The sequence below is a fragment of the Pocillopora damicornis genome, chromosome 14 (assembly GCF_964200805.1).
Source record: "Pocillopora damicornis chromosome 14, jaPocDami1.2, whole genome shotgun sequence".
NCBI classification, from domain to species: Eukaryota; Metazoa; Cnidaria; class Anthozoa; order Scleractinia; family Pocilloporidae; genus Pocillopora; species Pocillopora damicornis.
The window spans coordinates 14,371,628-14,393,690 of NC_142683.1; the positions used below are offsets into that span (position 1 = coordinate 14,371,628).

The window sequence follows — 22,063 nt, forward strand, 5'->3', positions numbered from 1 at the left end:
ATCGTCTGCTATCGTCTTGGAGACTATCTTATCTAAGACAGTGTATTCACTGAAGCTATCATTAAGCTTATATTTTTAGATGTATGAAAACAAAATCCTCTCTTTCTCAGATTTATCGATCGAAAAAAGAATGTTCTGAGGGGTTTTTTACACACATCCCCCCCTCCTCTGGGGCAAGATTTGGCAGAGTTCCGAGCAGGTGAGAAGGGGATACTCTCAGATCAGCGAACATTCATTCTAGCAATGTGGCCTTCGATGGTGAAAGGTTGAATTTCAGGCTAGTTAAAAACTGAGTGTAAAATATTTGTAAGGAACGGTTCATTGTTATTTGACACTGTAACATTAATACTTTGAAACGGAAAGAAAATTGATGAGAGTCAGCCAAGTTCAATTCACTGTTCACGGGTTCAATATTTCTGGTGTCAAAATTATTCAGAAATAGGAAAGACATCTTTAAAAGTCACGCAACCGCGAAAGCGTCTTTTTTGTTTTGTTTTTTTTGAGGCGAGGGGGGGGGGGGGAGCGAGGCTTAACAAGAGCTATCCAATTACTGCCAAGTTATTGTAAGAAAATAATGTATTTAATGAAACGTACTTAGCGCAAAAGATCCTTTAATATTTACATGTGCTACATTATTACGAAACCAAACCAAATATGAAACCTCAAAGCTAATTAGTTCAGTTGTATTTAATAAACCTTCTTCGATTGGATGAATAAACTCATAAATTTCTGTCTCCAATTATTGTAATTAGGAAAGAAACAGTTCGGGTCATTAGAAGTAGAATACAAACTGTGAAGTAAATAAGTGTCTATTGAAATAGCTACTTCAATATGAAGATTTTTTGACGGGTAGTCACGAGAATACGTCCATCTGGTGTTGCTGCTATTCCACGAGGATGAGGTAAATGAGTGATACTTTTACCGGTGAAGCGACCGTCCAGAGAAAACTGCTGAACTCGGTTATTGTCCTCATCACACACCAGAAGATTATTGGAGCTGTCTATCAGCAAACCTCTCGGATAGTTGAATTGTCCATCTTGATTGCCTTGTTTGCCAAACTTGTGTAAGAATGTTACTGACTTGTCGACAGCATTAATGCAATTATCTTCGCAATCGGAGACGAAAAACTTGTCTTTGTAAGGTAGGCAGCTCCTTGGTCCTTTTAATTTTTCTGGGCCGATGTTTCCAAAGATGGAAATGGTCTCTCCTTGACATGAAATCACCTGTATCCTTTTCCTCGAAATCTCGGTCACAACAATGCGACGTTCTTCATCCAAACAAACATCAGTTGGGAGATTGAACTCTCTTGTTCCTTCACCTGCTTTTCCGAAAGTTTTCACAGCAGTTCTTGTCTCGATATTAATTTGTTGTATTCTTCCGTTAACTGTGTCTGCAATCAAAATCTCGTCATCGTTCAAATATGTCACGCCAAGTGGGTGTTTAAATTGCCCTTTATCTCCAATTTTTCTCAGACATTTACCATTTTTATCGAATATGTAAACACATTGGTTTCCAACGTCAGTTACGGCAATATTCCCTTTCGTATTTACCGCGATTCCAAATAGATTGTCGACCTGTTCTCCTTCTAATAAATTCAGATCCAACTCACCGACCACAGTAAGTTCACGCTCCTTCACCACCACAATGAACGGAGAGATGAGTGTATCTCCATTAATCTTCACTTCAATACTGTAAGCACCGGGTACTTTGGGTATAAATTTCACCTCGAATCTACCGTTTTCTGTGTTGCAAACAGTGACTTGTGTGACATCTTTGTCTGGTTGTATGAGAACTTCAATTTGCTGTTTGAGATCAGGCTGGTTACAAATATCGCCATAAGGTGTTTTGGGGAATAGAATGAAGTTTGCTTCTAAACCAGCCTGAAAAGTTTGATCCAGTCCCTCTAGAGTGGACCGACTAGCGTCTGCTATGTCTTCGGTGGCGATGTCGCCCAAGTTGAAGCCCACAGCAGGAGTGGGGTAAAACTTGATGAACGAGGTCTGATGGTGTTGTGCAGCTTGGATTCCTCGAAGTTCCTCAAATCTCTGCTTCAAACTTGGCTTGTTTTGCATGACGTCCCAGCTCGAGCTTTTCTGTATCAAGTTTTCGGCAAAGTCGGCAACTTTGTTGTTTTGTTTCATCAGAGATTCTATTGCTTGTCGGGTCGAATTGATTTTTTGGAGTCTCGTGACGCACGTTGTCTCGATTGATTCAATGGCTTTCCGCTCGCGCTCTCGAATCTCTGCGATCATCTTTTCGGCTACTTGAGAGACTCCTCGTTTAGCGATGCGGGCATTTTCTTGCAGGCTGTTTGCTGTGTTTTGGAATAGTTGAAGCGTTTCCTTTAAATCTTTTTCCCTTGTTCGGCTCTCTGCGGCATCCGCCATGATGTTTTCTTTCTCGTTGTCAGCCGCTTCGTCGAGCAATTGAACTTTGTGACTTTGATGATCCGTAACGATGCAAAGATGGCAAACACAACACTGACACTGGAGGCAGTAAAATCTCGTGATCTCTCGCTCGTGGTACTTCTTGGTGCAAAAGGGCTGTCGCTTTAACAAAGTCTCGTAATCTTGATCTTGGAAGTCTTTAACAGGCATGACTTTGTGTCCTTCGAATGCATCGCGCATAATTTCATGTGCGTTCAGACATTCAGAGCACATGAATCGAGCACATTCAAAGCAGTAATGGACATTGGAGCTTGTCCTCTTACAGTTGCCACAAGTGACGTTTGTTTCATCGCCACTTTGTCGAACGGCAAGTATATTCAACAAACTGTTGTGAAAGAAACTAGTTGGCAACGCTTCGAAGCGATTTCCTTCTGGCAAGTGGATTTCTGCCTGACACTCGGGGCATCGGAATTTTCCATGCCTTTGGCTCACTCTTGCGTGTTTTTCTAAACAATCACAGCAAAACGTGTGAAAACACGATATAATTTTCGGCCCTTTGTAGGTCTCGAGACAAACTGAGCAAGTAGCCTGTTTGGTGAGATTTCTCAAGAAGGACTCCATTGTCAGCGTTCAACAAGATTGCTGGTAAACACAGCCTGAAAACGCTATTGTTTGAAATTCCGAGAAAAACAGGATGTAGTTGAGTGACCTTATGAACTGAAGCTAAATATATTTAGGAACTGGGCTATCATCGCGCAGTCACGCTTTTGTTGTAGAAGATCATAGCCGATAAGGTTTCTTTTTGTTTTGTTTGTTTGCACGTTTTCACGCATTACTGACTTCTAATTCTCGCTTACGTTTTTAAGTCGTAAATTGACGTGTGGAGCTGTTCCTCATTAATTCTTTGACCTTTAAGAGTGACTAACATCTAATTTCTCCTTATAATATCACCCCTGAATTAAACATTACGGACACGAGAATACAAGAAATGATCACCAACTAGGGAAGCGTTTGATTATTAAACATATTCTCCCTCTCAGCACCTTAGGAAATGTATAAAGAACAGTAAGGAGAATATACAGACTGATGTTAGGGTGGAAAGGGTTAATGTTTGGACATTTGAGAATGATGTATTACGTGGTCATTGTATGGCCGATGAGGCTGTACTGGTACCGTGTGCCGTACTTCAAAAAATTGTGTCCAGGGTTATGACGGTGTAAGGATTTTTTTTGGGCAAAATATTATTAACAGTGGACTTACTGGCGAGCTTCCTGTGGGGAAGTTTGTCAGATGATTGACCAGCAACGCTTTGATTTAAGTTTTATACTACAGCACCCAACATGGTTCCCAGGGTCTCGCCATTTCTCACAGTAACATGACGAGAAGGGGAAACGAGCTGGGAACGACGATGCAATACTCCTGAGGGATTTTCTTTATGGAAAACCGATTGCCGCCTGATATGAGGAGCTTCAGAAGTTTTCGTTCATGGCTAGTGCGTTTTCCAGAACACCCACGCGTAAACGTGTAGAGAGATGAGACAGTTTTTGGTGCCCCATACACGTCGATATCTAAATAAGCTGAGGAAGTTTTGATAAGCCGATGGAAGATACTCCTTCAATGAATTGTTGTGTAGGATGTTGAAAAGAGACATCTATGTCAGCGATAACACTCTCCACTGGATAAATCTCTATCCGGTGGATAACGCAGTACATTTTGCTGTCACTTATCGGCTGAATAGCGATTTATCCGTTGGATAGTGTTATCCACCCTTTATACGACTGGGCCCTGACCATTAAAACGGAAGCTAATTTGACTGAGTTGAAATCGAAGTTGATCAGGTATCGTCTGGAGAGTGTCATATATCTAAGACAGTTTATTCACTGGAGCTATCAGTAAGCCTTCACTTTTAGATATTGCCGTCGGTAAGTAGGAAAACAAACTCTTCTTTTTTCAGATTTATCGGTCCAAAAAAAATGGTCTGCAGGGTTATTACAGACATCCCCAACCCCCCTCATCTGGGATGTGGCGGAATTTCGCGCAGTTGAGAAGGGATTACTCTCAGGTCGGCGCTCATTCTTTCTGGTAATATGGCTTTCGATGGTGGAAGGTTGAATTTCAGGTTCATTTGAAACCGAGTTTTGAATATTTGGAAGGAACGGTTCATTGTTATTTGGCGCTATAAGATCAATTGCTTAAAATGAAAGAAAGTTGATGAGTGAGTCAGCCAAGTTCAATTCACTGTTCACGGGTTCAATATTCCTGGTGTCAAAATTATGCAGAAATATGAAAGACACTTTTAAAAGTCACGCAACTGCAAAAAGCGGTTCTTTCGTTTAGTTTTGTTTTTCGTTTGCCGGTTTTTTTTTTCTGGGGGGGGGGGGGGGGCAGCTGGCACGTATCACCCTTTCTAGTAGAAGAAAGCAATATATATATGCCATTACTGCGACGTATTTAGTGCAAATTATTCTTTAACGATCAGAATTCTGTAATAATTACATGTGCTGCATTATTACGAATATGCATAAATGCCACTAACATACATAATTTGAAATCTCTAAGCTTATTAGTTCGGTTGTATTTGATAAAGCTTCTTCGAGAAGAAGAATAAACTTACAAATCCCAGTCTCCGATTATTGCACATCAGGAAAGAAACAGTTCGGGCCATTAGAAGTAGAAAAAAACTGTGAAGTAAATAAGTGTCTGTTGAAACAGCTACTTTGATATGAAATTTTTTTTATGGGGAGGTCACGAGAATGCGTCCATCTGGAGTAGCTGCTATTCCACGAGGATGAGATAAATGAGTGATACTTTTACCAGTGAAGCGACCGTCCAGAGAAAACTGCTGAACTCGATTATTCCACTGATCACACACCAGAAGATTATCGGAGCCGTCTATAAGCAAACCACTCGGGTAGTTAAGTTGTCCATCTTGATTGCCTTTTTTCCAAACTCGTGACTTCACCTGTCTCCCACTATTCCAAAACTCGGTCACAACAACGCGACGTTCTTCATCCAAACAAATATCACCTGGGATATCAAAATCTCCTATTCCTAGACCTTCTTTCCCTAAAGTTTTCACAAAGTGCTGTCTGGATATTGGTTTGTCGTATTCTGTCGTTATTTGCATCCACAATCAAAATCTCGTCATCGTTCAAATATGCCACACCACGTGGGTTTCCCTTTAACTCTAATTTTTCTCAGAAATTTTCCATTTTTATCGAATATGTAAACAGAATGTTTACCATTGTCAGTTATGGCAATATTCCCTTTCATATTTACTGCGATTCCAACGAGAATGTCGACCTCTTCTCCTTCTAATGAATTCAGATCCAACCCACCGACCACAGTAAGTTCACGCTCCTTCACCGCCACAATGTACGGAGAGTTGGGCATTGTCTCGCAGCTCGGAAACTGTGTGGTGAAACTGTCGAATCGTTTCCTTGGAATCGTTTTCCCTTGTTCGGCTCATTACAGCATCCGCTACGATGTTTACTTTCTCGTTGTCCGCTGCTTCGTCGAGCAAATTAACGTCATGGTTTTTATGATCCGCCACAATGCAAAGACGATCTGTTCCTCATTAATCCTGTGACCCCTAAGAGTGATCAGCATCTAATTTCTCCTTACAGTATTACCCCTGATTTACACATTAAGGTCACGAGAATACAAAAAATGATCACCAACTAGGGAAGCTTTTGATTATTAAACATATTCTCCTTGTCAGCACCTTAGGAAATGTATAAAGAACAGTAAGGAGAATATACAGACTGATGTTAGGGTGTAAAGCCGGGTTAATGTTTAGACATTTGAGAATGATGCACTTCGTGGTGGTTATATGGCCGAAGGGGTTTCTACTGCTACTATTTGCCGTACTTCGAAAAATTGTTTCCAAGGTTATGACGATGTAAGAGTTTTTTTGTAAGCAAAATACCGTTGACAGTGGACTTACTGTCGAACTTCCTGTGAGGTCAGAAAATTGAGCTGCAACACTTTGATTTAAGTTTTACAATACAACACCCAACATGGTTTCAAGGGTCTCACCATATCCCACAGAAGCATGGCGAGAAGGGGAAAGGAGCTGGGAACGACGATGCGATACACATGAGGTATCGTCTTTATGGCAAACCAATTTCCGCCTGATATGAGGAGCATCAGAAGTTATTCGTTGACGGCTTGTGCATTTTCCAATAAACCTACGTTTAAACTTGTAGACAGTTTTTGGTGCCCCATACATGTCGATATCCGGAAACTGAAACTGAGCAAGTTTTGCTTAGGGCGATGGCAGATACCCCTTCAACGAATTGTTGTGTAGGATGTTGATAAGAGACATCGATGTCAGCTATAACTTCCTGGTCCGAGTTGTTCGAAGGTCGGATAACACTCTCCACTGGATAAATCTCTATCCAGTGGATAGCTCAGTACGTTTTGCTACCACTTATCGGTTATATAGCGATTTATCCGTTGGAAAGCGTTATCCGCCCTTTACACAACTGGGTCCTGACTATTAAAACGGAGGCTAATTTGATTTGGAAAGCGAAGCCGATCGGGTATCGTCTGCCATCGTCTTGGAGATTGTCTTATCTAAGACAGTGTATTCACTGAAGCTATCATTAAGCCTAAATTTTTAGATGTTCGAAAACAAACTCTTCTCTTTTTCAGATTTATCGGTCGAAAAAAAAATTTGGCCAGCAGGGTTTTTTTTTACACACACACCACCCCCCCCCCCCCCCTCTGGGGCAAGATGTGGCGGAGTTCCGAGCAGGTGAGAAGGGGTTACTCTCAGGTCAGCGCTCATTCTTTCTAGCACTATGACTTTCGAATGTGGAAGGTTGAATTTCAGGCTTGTTCAAAACTGAGTGTTAAATATTTGGAACTGAGGAACGGTTCATTGTTATTTGACACTGTAACATTAAAACCTTAAAAAAACGAAAGAAAATTAACGAGCGAGTCAGCCAAGTTCAATTCACTGTTCACGGGTTCGATATTTCTGGTGTCAAAATTATACACAAATTGGAAAGACGTCTTTAAAAGTCACGCAACCGCAAAGAGTCTTTTGTTTTGTTTTTTTTCTTGGGGTGGGGGAAGGGGGGGGGAAGCGAGGCCTAACAAGAGCTATCCAATTACTGCTAAGTTATTGTAAGAAAACAATGTATTTAATGCAAAATATTCTTTAATAATCAAAATCCTATAATATTTAGATGTGCTACATTATCACGAATATACATAAACGCCACCAGCAAATTAAACCAAATTTGAAATCTTAAAGCTAATTAGTTCAGTTGTAATTGACAAAGCTTCTTCGAGAAGAAGAATAAACTTAAAAATTCCAGTCTCCGATTATTGCAGATTAGGAAAGAAACAGTTCGGGTCATTAGAAGTAGAATATAACCTGCGAAGTAAATAAGTGTCTATTGAAACAGCTACTTTAATATGAAAATCTTTTTAGGGGTAGTCACGAGAATACGTCCGTCTGGTGTTGCTGCTATTCTACGAGGATTAGGTAAATAAGTGATACTTTTACCAGTGAAGCGACCGTCCAGAGAAAACTGCTGAACTCGGTTATTGTCCTCATCACACACCAGAAGATTATTGGAGCTGTCTATCAGCAAACCTCTCGGATAGTTGAATTGTCCATCTTGATTGCCTTGTTTGCCAAACTTGTGTAAGAATGTTCCTAACTTGTCGAAAGCATCAATGCAATCATTTTCGCAATCGGAGACGAAAAACTTGTCTTTGTAAGGTAGGCAGCTCCTTGGTCCTTTTAATTTTTCTGGGCCGATGTTTCCAAAGATGGAAATGGTCTCTCCTTGACATGACACCACCTGTATCCTTTTACTCCAAGTCTCGGTCACAACAATGCGACGTTCTTCATCCAAACAAACATCAGTTGGGTGATTGAACTTTCTTGTTCCTTCACCTTCTTTTCCGAAAGTTTTCACAACAGTTCCTGTCTGGATATTAATTTGTTGTATTCTGTTATTTGTGTCTGCGATCAAAATCTCGTCATCGTTCAAATATGTCACGCCAAGTGGGCATTTAAATTGCCCTTTATCTCCAATTTTTCTCAGACATTTACCATTTTTATCGAATATGTAAACACAGGGTTTACCAACGTCAGTTACGGCAATATTCCCTTTCGTATTTACCGCGATTCCAAATAGACTGTAGATCCGTTCTCCTTCTAATAAATTCAGATCCAACTCACCGACCATAGTAAGTTCACGCTCCTTCACCGCCACAGTGAACGGAGAGTTGGCGAGTGTATCTCCATTAATCTTCACTTCAATACTGTAAGCACCGGGCACTTTGGGTATAAATTTCACCTCGAATATACCGTTTTCTGTGTTGCAAACAGTGACTTGTGTGACATCTTTGTCTGGTTGTATGAGAACTTCAATTTGTTGTTTGAGATCAGGCTGGTTACTTATCTCTCCATCAGGTGTTTTGGGGGATAAAAGGAACTTTGCTTCTAAACCAGCCTGAAAAGTTTGATCCAGTCCCTCTAGAGTGGACCGACTAGCGTCTGCTATGTCTTCGGTGGCGATGTCGCCCAAGTTGAAGCCCACAGCAGGAGTGGGGTAAAACTTGATGAACGAGGTCTGATGGTGTTGTGCAGCTTGGATTCCTCGAAGTTCCTCAAATCTCTGCTTCAAACTTGGCTTGTTTTGCATGACGTCCCAGCTCGAGCTTTTCTGTATCAAGTTTTCGGCAAAGTCGGCAACTTTGTTGTTTTGTTTCATCAGAGATTCTATTGCATGTCGGGTCGAATTGATTTTTTGGAGTCTCGTGACGCACGTTGTCTCGATTGATTCAATGGCTTTCCGCTCGCGCTCTCGAATCTCTGCGATCATCTTTTCGGCTACTTGAGAGACTCCTCGTTTAGCGATGCGGACATTTTCTTGCAGGCTGTTTGCTGTGTTTTGGAATAGTTGAAGCGTTTCCTTTAAATCTTTTTCCCTTGTTCGGCTCTCTGCGGCATCCGCCATTATGTTTTCTTTCTCGTTGTCAGCCGCTTCGTCGAGCAATTGAACTTTGTGACTTTGATGATCCGTGACGATGCAAAGATGGCAAACACAACACTGACACTGGAGGCAGTAAAATCTCGTGATTTCTCGCTCGTGGTACTTCTTGGTGCAAAAGGGCTGTCGCTTTAACAAAGCTTCGTAATCTTGATCTTGGAAGTCTTTAACAGGCATGACTTTGTGTCCCTCGAATGCATCGCGCATAATTTCATGTGCGTTCAGACATTCAGAGCACATAAATCGAGCACATTCAGAGCAGTAATGGACATTGGAGCTTGTCCTCTTACAGTTGCCACAAGTGATGTTTTTTTCATCGCCACTTTGTCGAACGGCAAGGATATTCAACAAACTGTTGTGAAAGAAACTGGTTGGCAGCGCTTCGAAGCGATTTCCCTCTGGTAAGTGGATTTCTGCCTGACACTCGGGGCATCTAAATTTTCCATGCCTTTGGCTCACTCTTGCGTGTTTTTCCAAACACTCACAGCAAAACGTGTGAAAACACGATATAATTTTAGGTTCTTTGAAGGTCTCGAGACAAATCGAGCAAGTAATCTGTCTGGTGAGGTTTCTCAAGAACGACTCCATTGTCAGCGTTCGACAAGATCGCTTGTAAACACAGCTTGAAAAAGCTATTGTTTGAAATTCCGAGAAAAACAGGATGTAGTTGAGTGACCATATGAACTGAAGCTAAATATAATTAGAAACTGGGCTATCATCACGCAGTCACGCTTTTGTTGTAGAAGATCATGGCCGATAAGGTTTCTTTTCATACGGTTAAGAATATATGAAAGTCATATATTTGAACTGCGGATAAAGATGTGAATGAAAGTGATCCTCGCAGTAATGTGCACTACTTGGGCAGTAGAAAAAAAATTCAGGCCTGTACGGGATTTAAACCCATGACCTCTGCGATACCGGTGCAGCTCTCTACCAACTGAGCTAACAAGCCAACTGTTGGTAAATGTTTTCACGCATTACTGACTTCGAATTCTCGCTTACATTTTTAAGTCGTAAATTGACGCTTGGAGTTAAACTGATCTGTTCCTCATTAATTCTTCAACCTTTAAGAGAGACTAACATCTAATTTCTCCTTATAATATCACCCCTGATTTAAACATTACGGACACAAGAATACAAGAAATGATTACCAACTAGGGAAGCGTTTGATTATTAAACATATTCTCCTTGTCAGCACCTTAGGAAATGTATAAAGAACAGTAAGGCAGGCAGCTCCACGGTGTTCCAAATTTTTCTCGGCCGATGTTTTTAAAGACGGAAATAGTCTCTCCCCTACGTGACATCACCTGTATCCTACCACTATAAATCTCGGTTACAACAATGCGACGTTCTTCATCCAAACAAACATCAATTGGGTGATTAAACTCTCCTATTCCTACCCCTTTTTTCCCAAAAGTTTTCACAACAGTTCCTGTCTGGATATTAATTTGTTGTATTCTGTTGTTATTTGTGTCTGCAATCAAAATCTCGTCATCGTTCAAATATGTCAGGCCAGATGGGGCTGCAAATTCCCCTTTAGCTCCAATTTTTCTCAGACATTTACCATTTTTATCGAATATGTAAACACAGTTTTTACCATTGTCAGTTACGGCAATATTGCCTTTCGTATTTACCGCGATTCCAAAAAGATCGTCGACGCGTTCTCCCCCTAACAACTTCAGATCCAACTTACCGACCACAGTAAGTTCACGCTCGTTCACCGCCACAGTGAACGGAGAGTTGGCGAGTGTATCTCCATTAATCTTCATTTCAATGCTGTAAGCACCGGGTACTTTGGGTATAAATTTCACCTCTAATCTCCCGTTGTCTGTGTTGCAAACAGTGACCTGCGTGACATCTTCGGCTGGTTGTATGAGAACTTCAATTTGCTGTTTGAGATCAGGCTGGTTACTTATTTCGCCATCAGGTGTTTTTGGCGATAAAATGAACTTTACTTCTAAACCAGCCTGAAGAGTTTGATCCAGTCCATCTAGAGTGGACCGACTTGCGTCTGCTTTGTCTTCGGTGAAAATGTCGCCCAAGTTGGAGCCTACAGCAGGAGTGGGGTAAAACTTGATGATCGAGGTCTGATGGTGTTGTGCAGCTTGGATTCCTCGAAGCTCCTCAAATCTCTGTTTCAAATTGTGCTTGTTTTGCATGATATCCCAGCTCGAGCTTTTCTGCACCAAGTTTTCGGCAAAGTCGGCGACTTTGTTGTTTTGCTTCATCAGAGATTCTACTGCCTGTCGAGCCGAGTTGATTTTTTGGAGTCTCGTCACGTAAGTTGTCTCGATTGATTCAATGGCTTGTCGCTCGCGCTCTCGAATCTCTGCGATCTTCTGCTCGGCTTCTTGCGAAACTCCGCGTTTAGCGAGTTGAGCATTGTCTCGCAGCTCGGAAGCTGTGTGGTGAAACTGTCGAATCGTTTCCTTTAAATCGTTTTCCCTCGTTCGGCTCATTAAAACATCTGCCATGATATTTCCTTTCTCGTTGTCAGCTGCTTCGTCAAGTAAAATAACCTCATGGCTTTTATGTTCCGTGACGATGCAAAGATGGCAAACACAACATTGACACTGGAGGCAGTAAAATCTCGTCATCTCTCGCTCGTGGTACTTCTTGGTGCAAAAGGGCTGTCGCTTTAACAAAGCTTCGTAATCTTGATCTTGGAAGTCTTTAACAGGCATGACTTTGTGTCCTTCAAAGGCGTCGCGCATAATTTCGTGTGCGTTGAGACAGTCGGAACACATGAATCGGGCACAATCAAAGCAGTAATGGACATTGGAGCTGGTCTTTTTACAGTTCCCACAAGTGACATTTATTCCATCGCCACTTTGCCGAACGGCAAGTATATTCAACAAACTGTTGTGAAAGAAACTAGTTGGCAACGCTTCGAAGCGATTTTCTTCTGGCAAGTGGATTTCTGCCTGACACTAGGGGCATCGAAACTTTCCATGTCTTTGGCTCACTCTTGCGTGTTTTTCTAAACACTCACAGCAGAACGTGTCAAAACACGATATAATTTTCGGCTCTTTGTAGGTCTCGAGACAAACTGAGCAAGTAACCTGTTTGGTGAGATTTCTCAAAAAGGACTCCATTGTCAGCGTTCAACAAGATTGCTCGTAAACACAGCCTGAAAAAGCTATTGTTTGAAATTCCGAGAAAAAACAGGATGTAGTTGAGTGACCTTATGAACTGAAGCTAAATATATTTAGAAACTGTGCTATCATCACGCAGTTACGCTTTTGTTGTAGAAGATCATGGCCGTTAAGGTTTCTTTTTGTTTTGTTTGTTTGCATGTTTTCACGCGTTACTGACTTCGAATTCTCGATTACGTTTTTAAGTCGTAAATTGACGTGTGGAGTTAAACTGATCTGCTGCTCATTAATTCTTTGACCTTTAAGAGTGACTAACATCTAATTTCTCCTTATAATATCACCCCTGATTTAAACATTACGGACACGAGAATACAGGAAATGATCACCAACTAAGGAAGATTTTGATTATTAAACATATTCTCCTTATCAGCAACTTAGGAAATGTATAAAGAACAGTAAGGAGAATATGCAGACTGAATTAATTGACGTTCTAAGGAAAGAAGGTCTCGCTTATGAAGATAAAATAATAATAGGTGGTGACTTCAATTGTCCCATTAATCCGCTACTGGACAAAAAAGGTGGGATACTGGTATTAAGGAAGAAAGTTGTTGAACGCATTGAAGAAATACAAACAACATTTAATTTGCATGATGTATGGCGTGTAAAAAATCCCCAAGCAAAAAGCTTTACATGGTCCCAAAAATCTCCATTTATTTTTTGTAGATTAGATTATTGGCTCATCTCAAATTCACTTCAGGACTTAATTAAAGATGTCAACATCATTGCAGCAATAAGGTCTGATCACTCAGCAATTTTCTTACATCTACAGGAAATCGAAGAATGTCAGCGAGGCCCGGGGTTTTGGAAAATGAATACTTCCTTATTGACTGATGAAAATTTTGTTCAAAAGATGAAAGAAAAGCTAGACCAATGGAAAAAAGAGGGGGAGGAATTTTCAGATGTGAGAGTTGCTTGGGATTGGATTAAATATAAAGTCAGACTCTTTTGCATAAATTACTCAAAAGAAGTAGCTAAGACCAAAAGGGAGAGAGAAGAAATGCTGCAAAGAAAATTGCAAATTGCTCAAGCACAGTTCCAGCAGGCCCCCTGTGAGGAGGTCGAAAAAATTCTTGATGAATGCAAAGCGGACTTGGAAAATTTTTATGAGGAAAAGGCTAATGGATTAATTGTGCGTGCCAGGGCGAGGTGGCATGAATACGGAGAAAAGAGTACTAAAAATTTTTTGAGTTTAGAAAAGAGAAATTACACCAGGAAACACATAAGAAAGCTCTGTTTAAGTGGAGTCATTACTAAAAACTATCAAAAAATATTGGATTCCGCTACGGAGTATTACAAGAACTTATATAGTAGCAAATTGAAGGTAGACCAATCTGACTCATTACATCACTTTCTTGGAAATTCGAATATTCCACGACTATCGCAAGAGGAAAGATTAAGCTGCGAGGGTCAAATAACCATAGAGGAATGTGTTAAAGCACTTGATACCTTTGACACGGGGAAGACGCCTGGAAATGATGGAATTCCTTTTGAATTTTATAAAATTTTCTGGAATTCTGTTGGTGAATTAATGACTGAAGTTTTTAATCATTGTTTTGAGCTAGGGCAAATGTCAAATTCTCAAAAGCAGGCGATCATCACCTTGATCGACAAAAAAGGAAGGGACAGGATGTTTTTGGAAAATTGGAGACCAATCTCGTTGACTCAAAAATCGCAACTAAGGTCATCGCAAATAGAATAAAAAATGGTCTTCCCTCTGTAATCCATGCAAATCAATCCGGTTTTATGAAGGGTAGGTTTATTGGGGAAACAGCTCGTTCAATCTTAGACATTATCGCTCATACTGAATCACTACAGTTACCAGGTGTTTTACTGTTTATTGATTTTGAAAAAGCTTTTGACTCCATAGAACATGAATTTCTTTATAAAGCATTAGAGTGTTTTAATTTCGGACCCTCCTTCATGAAGTGGATTCAAACGTTTTACAATAACCTCTCAGGTTGTGTTCTTAATAATGGTTTTTTCTCTTCTCCTTTTCAACTAGAAAGGGGTGTTAGGCAGGGAGACCCTCTGTCGTCTTATTTATTTTTAATTGCCATTGAAATTATGGCGATATCTATAAGAACAAATGAAAATATTGAAGGCATAAAAATCGGGGAAGATGAAACTAGGTCTCTGTTGTACGCCGACGACATGACAGCTACTCTAGCAAATATTTCATCAGTCGAAAAAGTAATACAAATCCTTAATGACTTCGAAAAATGTTCTGGCTTAAAAATGAACCTTTCTAAAACCAAAGCTATGTGGGTTGGAAAAAACAAAAATTCTTTAGAAACACCTCTGGACCTTGAGTGGTGTACAGATGTTAAGACCCTAGGTATTCACTTCTCCTGTGATCAAGAACAAGTTATAAAACAAAATTTCCAGGATAGATTAAATGAAGTTCAAAAAATGATTAATTTATGGAAACTCAGAGGTCTCTCCCTATTTGGCAAAGTAACAATAATGAAATCTTTCCTAATCCCAAAATTATCATATGTTTCCTCAATAATAGAAACCCCACCCGAAATTATTAAACAGATGGAGAAAATGATCTACAAATTTTTGTGGAAAGGCCCTGATAAAGTCACAAGGCTTTCTGTGATAAATACTTTAGAGAATGGTGGACTGAATCTCACAGACCTTGAGCTACATATTAAAGCATTAAGATTGTCCTGGATTCCGCGTCTCATAGATGAGAAGGAAGGGCCCTGGATTTCTTATCTCAAATACAACTTAAAAAAATACGGAGGATGTTTTCTTTTTAGATGTAACTATGATGTAAATGATCTTGACTTAAGTCTTAGTAAGTTTTACTTACAGCTTCTAAGATGGTGGGCGGATTTTAGATGCTCCTTTTCTGATGTGAATTATTCTCAAAATGTAATTTGGAATAATAAGGATATACGAATTAATAATAAACCTGTTTTTTATAAAACATACTTTGACAAGGGCATAACTTATTTGAATGATTTACAGTTCGATGTTGACAATGTGCGTTCTTATGAATTCTTTAAGCAAAAAGGACTTAACACTAATTTCCTGACTTGGACAGCCTTGAGATCTTCTATTATTAATATGAAATCAAAAAGCTCCTGCCCCATCCCCACAGCGGGTAATCTCGATCCTATGAATTTTGATTATAAGTCTAAATCTTTTAATGCATATACTGCAAAGTGTAAACAGTTTTATTCTACGATGATAACAAGTAAAGCGAGAATCCCGAATGGCTTTAAAAAGTTGACAGCGGATTTTGAGCTTTCAAATGCGCAGGAAGTTTTCTCTATTCCTTATCTTGTTGCGAGCGAAACGTATGTTTGGTCGTTTCAATACAGAGTATTGAATTTCATTTTGTTTACAAACGATAAATTGTTCAAAATAGGGTTAAGTGATTCGGACAAGTGTTCTTTTTGTGGAACCTATACGGAAGATCTGTACCACCTCTTCTTTAACTGCTCCTTTGTGCAAGCTTTTTGGAACGTATTTACAGTCTGGTGGTTTGATCTTAGTGGCGAATATTTAATTTTGTCTTTAAAAGATATTATGGTTGGCTTACTTCAGAGGAATGATCTGTTAAATTATTTGATAATTTTTAGGGAAATTGACTATTTGGGAATGTAGAAAAAATAACACCTCTCCAATATTTAGATTGTTTTTGCACAAGGTTGAAGTTAAAAAACAAGTTGAAAAAATAATTGCTATAAGAAACAGAAAGCTTCGCGATTTTCAAATTAGATGGGAATTTCTCATATAATTTTGTGTTTGCCCTTTTTTTTAAGGAAAAGAATGGAAGACCAATGCATAAACTTAGATCTCATATTCTTCCTTGTTTATTAGTTTATTGTAGTTTATTTTTGTTAGAGAATTAACTGGGCGTCGCCATCGCCGGTATGTGTCACTGTGCAATGTTAAAAGAAAATAGTACTTTTTGTATGTAATGACATAATTAGTAGATTGTGTTGTTAATAGAGCTGGATACTGTAAGTAGTGTAATTATTAGTGACTGTAAGTAGTGTAATTATTAGTGACTGTAAGTAGAGTAATGTAAATAAGCATTGTAATTAGTGTAAGTGGTGTTTCATATTGTATTGTAAGCATTGTGTTTGTAATTTAAAAAAAAAAAAAAAAAAAAAAAAAAAAAGACTGATGTTAGGGTGTAAAGGGTTAATGTTTAGATATCTGAGAATGATGCATTCTGTGGTCATTGTATGGCCGATGGGGCTCTAGTGGTACTGTGTGCCGTACCACAAAAAATTGTTCCCAGGGCTATGACGGTGTAGGGATTTTTTTAGGCAAAATGTTGTTAACAGTGGACTTACTGGCGAGCTTCCTGTGGGGACATTTTGCCAGTAATTTCGCGCAAGTGAGAAGGGATTACTCTCAGTACGACGCTATTCATTCGAGCAATATGGCTTTCGATGTTGGAAGGTTGAATTTCAGGCTATTTTGAAACTGAGTGTTAAATATTTGGAAGGAACCGTTCATTGTTATTTGACGCTATAAGATCAATTCCTCAGAATGAAAGAAAGTTGATGAGTGAGTCAGCCAAATTCAATTCACTGTTCACGGGTTCAATACTTCTGGTGCCAAAATTATACAGAAAAAGGAAGGAAATCTTTACATATCATATGGGAACATCGCCCAAGACTCAACCGATGTTTCCAATTAAAAAGTAACTAACTCTTAGTTTTTTCTGATTTCCTATTGGTCTGTCTAGTTACGTATAGGTACTTCGAAATGGTATTTTCTATTATTAATCAGCGAATTCTTAAAGCATTTAGAGACTTTAAATATTTATTTTTCTTTGCTATTTTTTACGCGCCTAACCTCCGTACGGTCTATCCTTAAACATTTACAACTGTTGGTAACTTGATCTTTCACACCAACGCGGATAAAAAATAACATTTTGTTGTTAATGAACAACATTCTAGTTTATGAAAAGATTGTAAGAGTTTTGACAGTTTAGAAAGCTTTCAATTGAGAGAATAATCTATTTAGTTGAATAAGACCAGTGGTCTTATACAATCAATCAGATTCTTCACTCAATTGCTCCTCTACGTCTCGTGTTTCCCTCTACAATTCTTATGTGCTCTAGCCGCTTCCTACTTGCTTTACTACAGAACAAAGCACAGTCAAGGCTTCTTTATTTGTTGAATATGTTTTTTAATCCATTAGCATTTATTTTTACTGATGACCATCTGCAAAATAAAGGCAGATTTTGATGTCTAAAAAAACATCCTCTTTCCATTTCCTCTTTTTCAATGCAACAATGGGAAGAACAATTAAGAACAGTCTTACAGGCGCCTTGAAGTGATAAGACAGTTAGAACTTTCAAAAAGTTATCCTTCAACCTTGCAAAGTCAAAAAGGGTTTAGTTTTTTGTTGGTTTCTTTTTCCGGGAGCGAGGCCTAACAAGAGCTGGATGTCACATAGTACTCGTCTATTTCAGCACCTGATACGTACGCCTTTTCTAATAGCAGAAAGAAATATGTATGCAGTTACTGCTAAGTTATCGAAAGAAAATAAGGTATTTAACGCGACGTACTAAATGTAAAATATTCTTTGACAGTCAGAATCCTATTAACATTTACATGTGCTACATTATTACGAATATACATAAACGCCACCAGCAAACCAAATTTAAAATCTGAAAGCTAATTAGTTCAGTTGTATTTGATAAAGTTTCTTCGAGAAGAAACTTACAAATTCCAGTCTCCGATAATTGTACATTAGGAATACAACCTGCGAAGTAGATAAGTGTCTACTGAAACAGCTACTTTAATACGATGATTTTTTTAAGGGTAGTCACGAGAATACGTCCACCTGGTGTTGCTGCTAACCTACGCGGATTAGGTAAATGAATGACACTTTTTCCAGTGAAGCGACCGTCCAGAGAAAACTGCTGAACTCGGTTATTGCATTGATCTCACAGCAAAAGATAATTGGAGCTGTCTATAAGCAAACCACTTGGGCAGTTAACTTGTCCATCTTGATTTCCCTCTTTCCCAAACTTGTGTAAGAATGTTCCTGACTTGTCAAAAGCTGTAATACAATGATTTCCGCTATCGGAGACGAACAGCTTGTTTTTGTAAGGCAAGCAGCTCCTTGGTTTTTTTAATTTTTCTGGGCCGATGTTTCCAAAAATGGAAATAGTCTCTCCCTCACGTGACATTACCTGTATCCTATCATTCGAATACTCGGTTACAACAATGCGACGTTCTTCATCTAAACAAACAAACTCCGGAGTCGTCGATATCGGAATCAGTGATCACTGTCTGGTGTATGCAATAAGAAAGATTTGTATCCCCAAATCAAATCCAAAGACTGTAACGAACAAATGTTTCAAAAATTTTATTCCAGATAGTTTTCGAACTGATTTATCTATGGTCCCGTGGCATCTGATTGAACAGGAGCATAATCCTGACACTGCTTGGGATATATAGCAACATATGTTCTTAGACATTGCTAATAGCCATGCAACACTAAAGAAGAAGAGAGTGAAAGGAATCTCTTCCCCCTGGATTACTCCGGAGCTAAAAAGGCTAATGTTTCAGAGAGATAAACTTAAAAAATTAGCCTCGAGGTTCCCAACAGATTGCAATTGGACTTCTTACAAACACATGAAGAATAAGGTTAATCATGAGATTAAGAATGCTAAAAAGGAAATATTACAATGCCTTCTTCACAGATAACCGCAGAAACATAAAGGCAACTTGGAAAGGAATTAATAGACTAATTGGAAATGAACCTAAATCTAATAAGATAACTCAGCTGGATACTGTAAATACCGACCCCATCGAAATCAGTAATATACTCAACACACATTTCTCCAAAATAGGACCTTCCTTAGCCTCTGAAATTAAAGACACATCCAGCAATTTTACTGATTATATTACCCCTGTAGGACACATCTTTAACTTGGCGAAAGTATCATGCCAGGAGGTCTTCAATTTAATTCAGAAAATACCCAGTAATAAAGCTAGTGGTCTTGATAACATCTCAGCTCGTCTGCTGAAAGAAGCTTCTCCCATAGTTACTCGTAGTCTAACTTTTATAATAAATCAGTCAATTGCCACCAGAATATTTCCAAAAGCTTGGAAGCGAGCTAGAGTTTCGCCAATATTTAAAGAAGACCTCAGGACTGATCCTAACAACTACAGACCTATCTCAGTTCTGCCTGTAGTGAGTAAATTAATTGAAAGAGTTGTTTTTGATCAATTGTATGAATATTTTAATAATAATAACTTGTTAACTGAATCACAATCTGGCTTCAGACCTATGTTTTCTACTGAAACAGCTTTACTTGAGGCTACGAATGAATGGCTATGGAATATTGACAACAGTCTCTTAAATGGGGTGATATTCCTAGACTTGAAAAAAGCTTTTGATACCATGGATCATGCTATCCTTCTGGGAAAGCTTAAACTCTATGGGGTCAGTTCTCAATCTCTAAACTGGTTCCAGTCCTATCTATCTGATCGAAAGCAACAAACGTTCATTGATAGAGCTCAATCTGATTTCTGTAATATAACATGTGGTATTCCACAGGGGTCTATTTTAGGCCCTCTCTTATTTACTATTTATATTAATGATCTCCCTTCATGTGATTTGTTTTCAAAACCCAGATTGTATGCAGATGATACTACCCTTACCACATCTGCAGAAGACCCATGGGTCCTTGAATATAAAATGAATTATGATATGATTTTAGTCCAGTCATGGCTGTCAGTAAAAAAATAAACTTTAAATGTGAAGAAGACTAAATACACTAAATACATGCTTATAGGGAGCCAATTTAAGTTATCCCAAATAAATATATAGTGACTTCACAGTCAAAGTCAATAACACTCCCTTAGAAAGAGTAGTTGAACATAAAATAAAGATTCATCAATTTGAACCTTTAAGCTGGCACCCATACATTCATACGATTTTAAAGAAAATATCCGCTGGTATTGCTACCTTGAGGCGTGTAAGTAATTTTATACCACTTGATACCAGAGTGAATATGTATAATGCACGTGATGCCATATTTTAATTACTGTAGTGCCGTATGGGGTAATATCAATAAGGGACTAGCAGACAATCTTCAAAAGCTGCAGAATAGGGCTGCTAGAATTCTCACCTTTTCTAACCTTACAATACAATACAATACAAACTTTATTGACACAACCTAACAGGGCTTTTCAGTGACAATTAATAATTACAATAATAAAAATGTTTAATCTATAAAGCTAAAAATAATTACGAAAATTACAACTAAGAAACTTTAAGAAGGTACGATAAAATGGGTAAGATAAAAACTAAGAAACTTTAAAAAAGGACAATAAAAAATATATGATATGATTAAAAACCAGGACCGAGGAGAAAGAAAAGCAGCAAATAATTTGGCCCTAAGTTTACGCTTAAAATTAGAAGAAGAATTACAAAATTTAAGATCATTATCTAAACTGTTCCACAGGCTGACAGTGCGATAATAAAAAGTTCTTTGTCCAGATTTAGTTTTGTATAATGGTATGTGCAACAGTTGGGAGCTTCTGGTCGTGCGACCGCTAACATTACCGCGCGTTAGAAACTTCGAAGAGAGGTAAGTAGGAGCGGATCCAGTCATACATTTAAAAGCAAGCACGGCGTCACGGAAGTATAGCTGAGATTTAATAGGAAGCCAATGCAGTTCTTTCAAAAGTGGAGTAACGTGGTCAAATTTTCTGGATCCACAAATAATCCGGGCTGCAAAGTTTTGGATCGCTTGGAGCTTGAGGAGGTTAGTGTCAGCAGCATTGGACCAGACGGAGGAACAATAAAACAACTTACTAAATACTACAGTGTTAATTATAGTAATTAAAGTCGATCTGTCAAATACGTGCTTAACACGATTAATCTGGGCCAAACTTGAGAAACAGGTGGAAACAGTTTTAACAATGTGCTCGTGGAAAGTTAGGTTCGAATCAAAAATCACACCTAGGTCTTTAACGACGTGCTCCGGTGTCAGCTCTTTTCCTAAGAGGGAAAGACGGATATCGGGGAGGTTTAGTAGCCTTTGTCGACTTCCGTAAACAATGAGTTTGGTTTTATCAGGATTCATAAGAAGACGATTATTGAAGCACCAGTTTCGAATATGTAAAAGATCGGCGTTTAAATCGGTGACAGATTTAGCCCAGTCGTGGACTGGGAAAGAAATGTAAAGTTTTGTGTCATCGACGTAACTTTCAGTAAAACAGGAAAGGGGGGCGAGTGGTAAGTCGTTTACATAAATACTGAACAACATAGGTCCAAGAATGCTTCCTTGAGGCACACCTGATACAACGGGTAGAGGATCAGACAACTCAGAATTTATGCGCTCAACTTGTCGGCGGTCGGAGAGGTAGCTGGTAAACCAAGCAATGCTTGATGGTGAGATTCCAACGTTCAACAGTTTATTGAGCAATATTCCATGGCTTATAGTATCGAAGGCTTTGCTCATATCAAGTAAAACAACAGCGGTAACTTTCTTCTCATCGATCGCACTTAA

At 39.0% G+C, this 22,063-nt stretch overlaps 4 protein-coding genes across 4 annotated transcripts; all 4 read right to left on the reverse strand.

Moving 5' to 3' along the window:
- Positions 1 to 558: 558 nt before the first annotated feature.
- Positions 559 to 3,480, reverse strand: LOC149034613 (E3 ubiquitin-protein ligase TRIM45-like). The gene has a single exon (XM_089194315.1). The coding sequence runs from the start codon at positions 3,006 to 3,008 to the stop codon at positions 822 to 824; it is 2,187 nt and encodes a 728-aa protein (XP_089050441.1). The 5' UTR covers positions 3,009 to 3,480; the 3' UTR covers positions 559 to 821.
- Positions 3,481 to 5,121: 1,641 nt separating this feature from the next.
- Positions 5,122 to 5,780, reverse strand: LOC149034614 (protein brain tumor-like). The gene is made up of 2 exons (XM_089194891.1): positions 5,630 to 5,780; positions 5,122 to 5,453 (listed from the first exon to the last, which is right to left on the reverse strand). Exons 1-2 carry the CDS (start codon positions 5,778 to 5,780, stop codon positions 5,122 to 5,124), a joined length of 483 nt encoding a protein of 160 aa, XP_089051017.1.
- A 1,735-nt stretch (positions 5,781 to 7,515) lies between these two features.
- On the reverse strand, positions 7,516 to 10,623 carry LOC149034615 (E3 ubiquitin-protein ligase TRIM45-like). The gene has a single exon (XM_089194316.1). It carries the CDS (start codon positions 9,989 to 9,991, stop codon positions 7,805 to 7,807), a length of 2,187 nt encoding a protein of 728 aa, XP_089050442.1. The 5' UTR covers positions 9,992 to 10,623; the 3' UTR covers positions 7,516 to 7,804.
- Positions 10,603 to 12,574, reverse strand: LOC149034616 (E3 ubiquitin-protein ligase TRIM45-like). The gene has a single exon (XM_089194892.1). It carries the CDS (start codon positions 12,148 to 12,150, stop codon positions 10,603 to 10,605), a length of 1,548 nt encoding a protein of 515 aa, XP_089051018.1. The 5' UTR covers positions 12,151 to 12,574.
- Between the last annotated feature and the right edge of the window lie 9,489 nt (positions 12,575 to 22,063).

Excerpts from the sequence above, each read along its gene's own strand:
- LOC149034616 (XM_089194892.1), bottom strand. The coding sequence starts at position 12,150 with ATGTGTTCCGACTGTCTCAACGCACACGAAATTATGCGCGACGCCTTT.
- LOC149034615 (XM_089194316.1), bottom strand. The coding sequence starts at position 9,991 with ATGGAGTCGTTCTTGAGAAACCTCACCAGACAGATTACTTGCTCGATT.
- LOC149034613 (XM_089194315.1), bottom strand. The coding sequence starts at position 3,008 with ATGGAGTCCTTCTTGAGAAATCTCACCAAACAGGCTACTTGCTCAGTT.
- LOC149034614 (XM_089194891.1), bottom strand. The coding sequence starts at position 5,780 with ATGCCCAACTCTCCGTACATTGTGGCGGTGAAGGAGCGTGAACTTACT. Across the intron at positions 5,454-5,629 it reads TATTGCCATAACTGACAATG|GGAAAGAAGGTCTAGGAATA; the intron begins GTAAACATTCTG and ends TGAAAACTTTAG.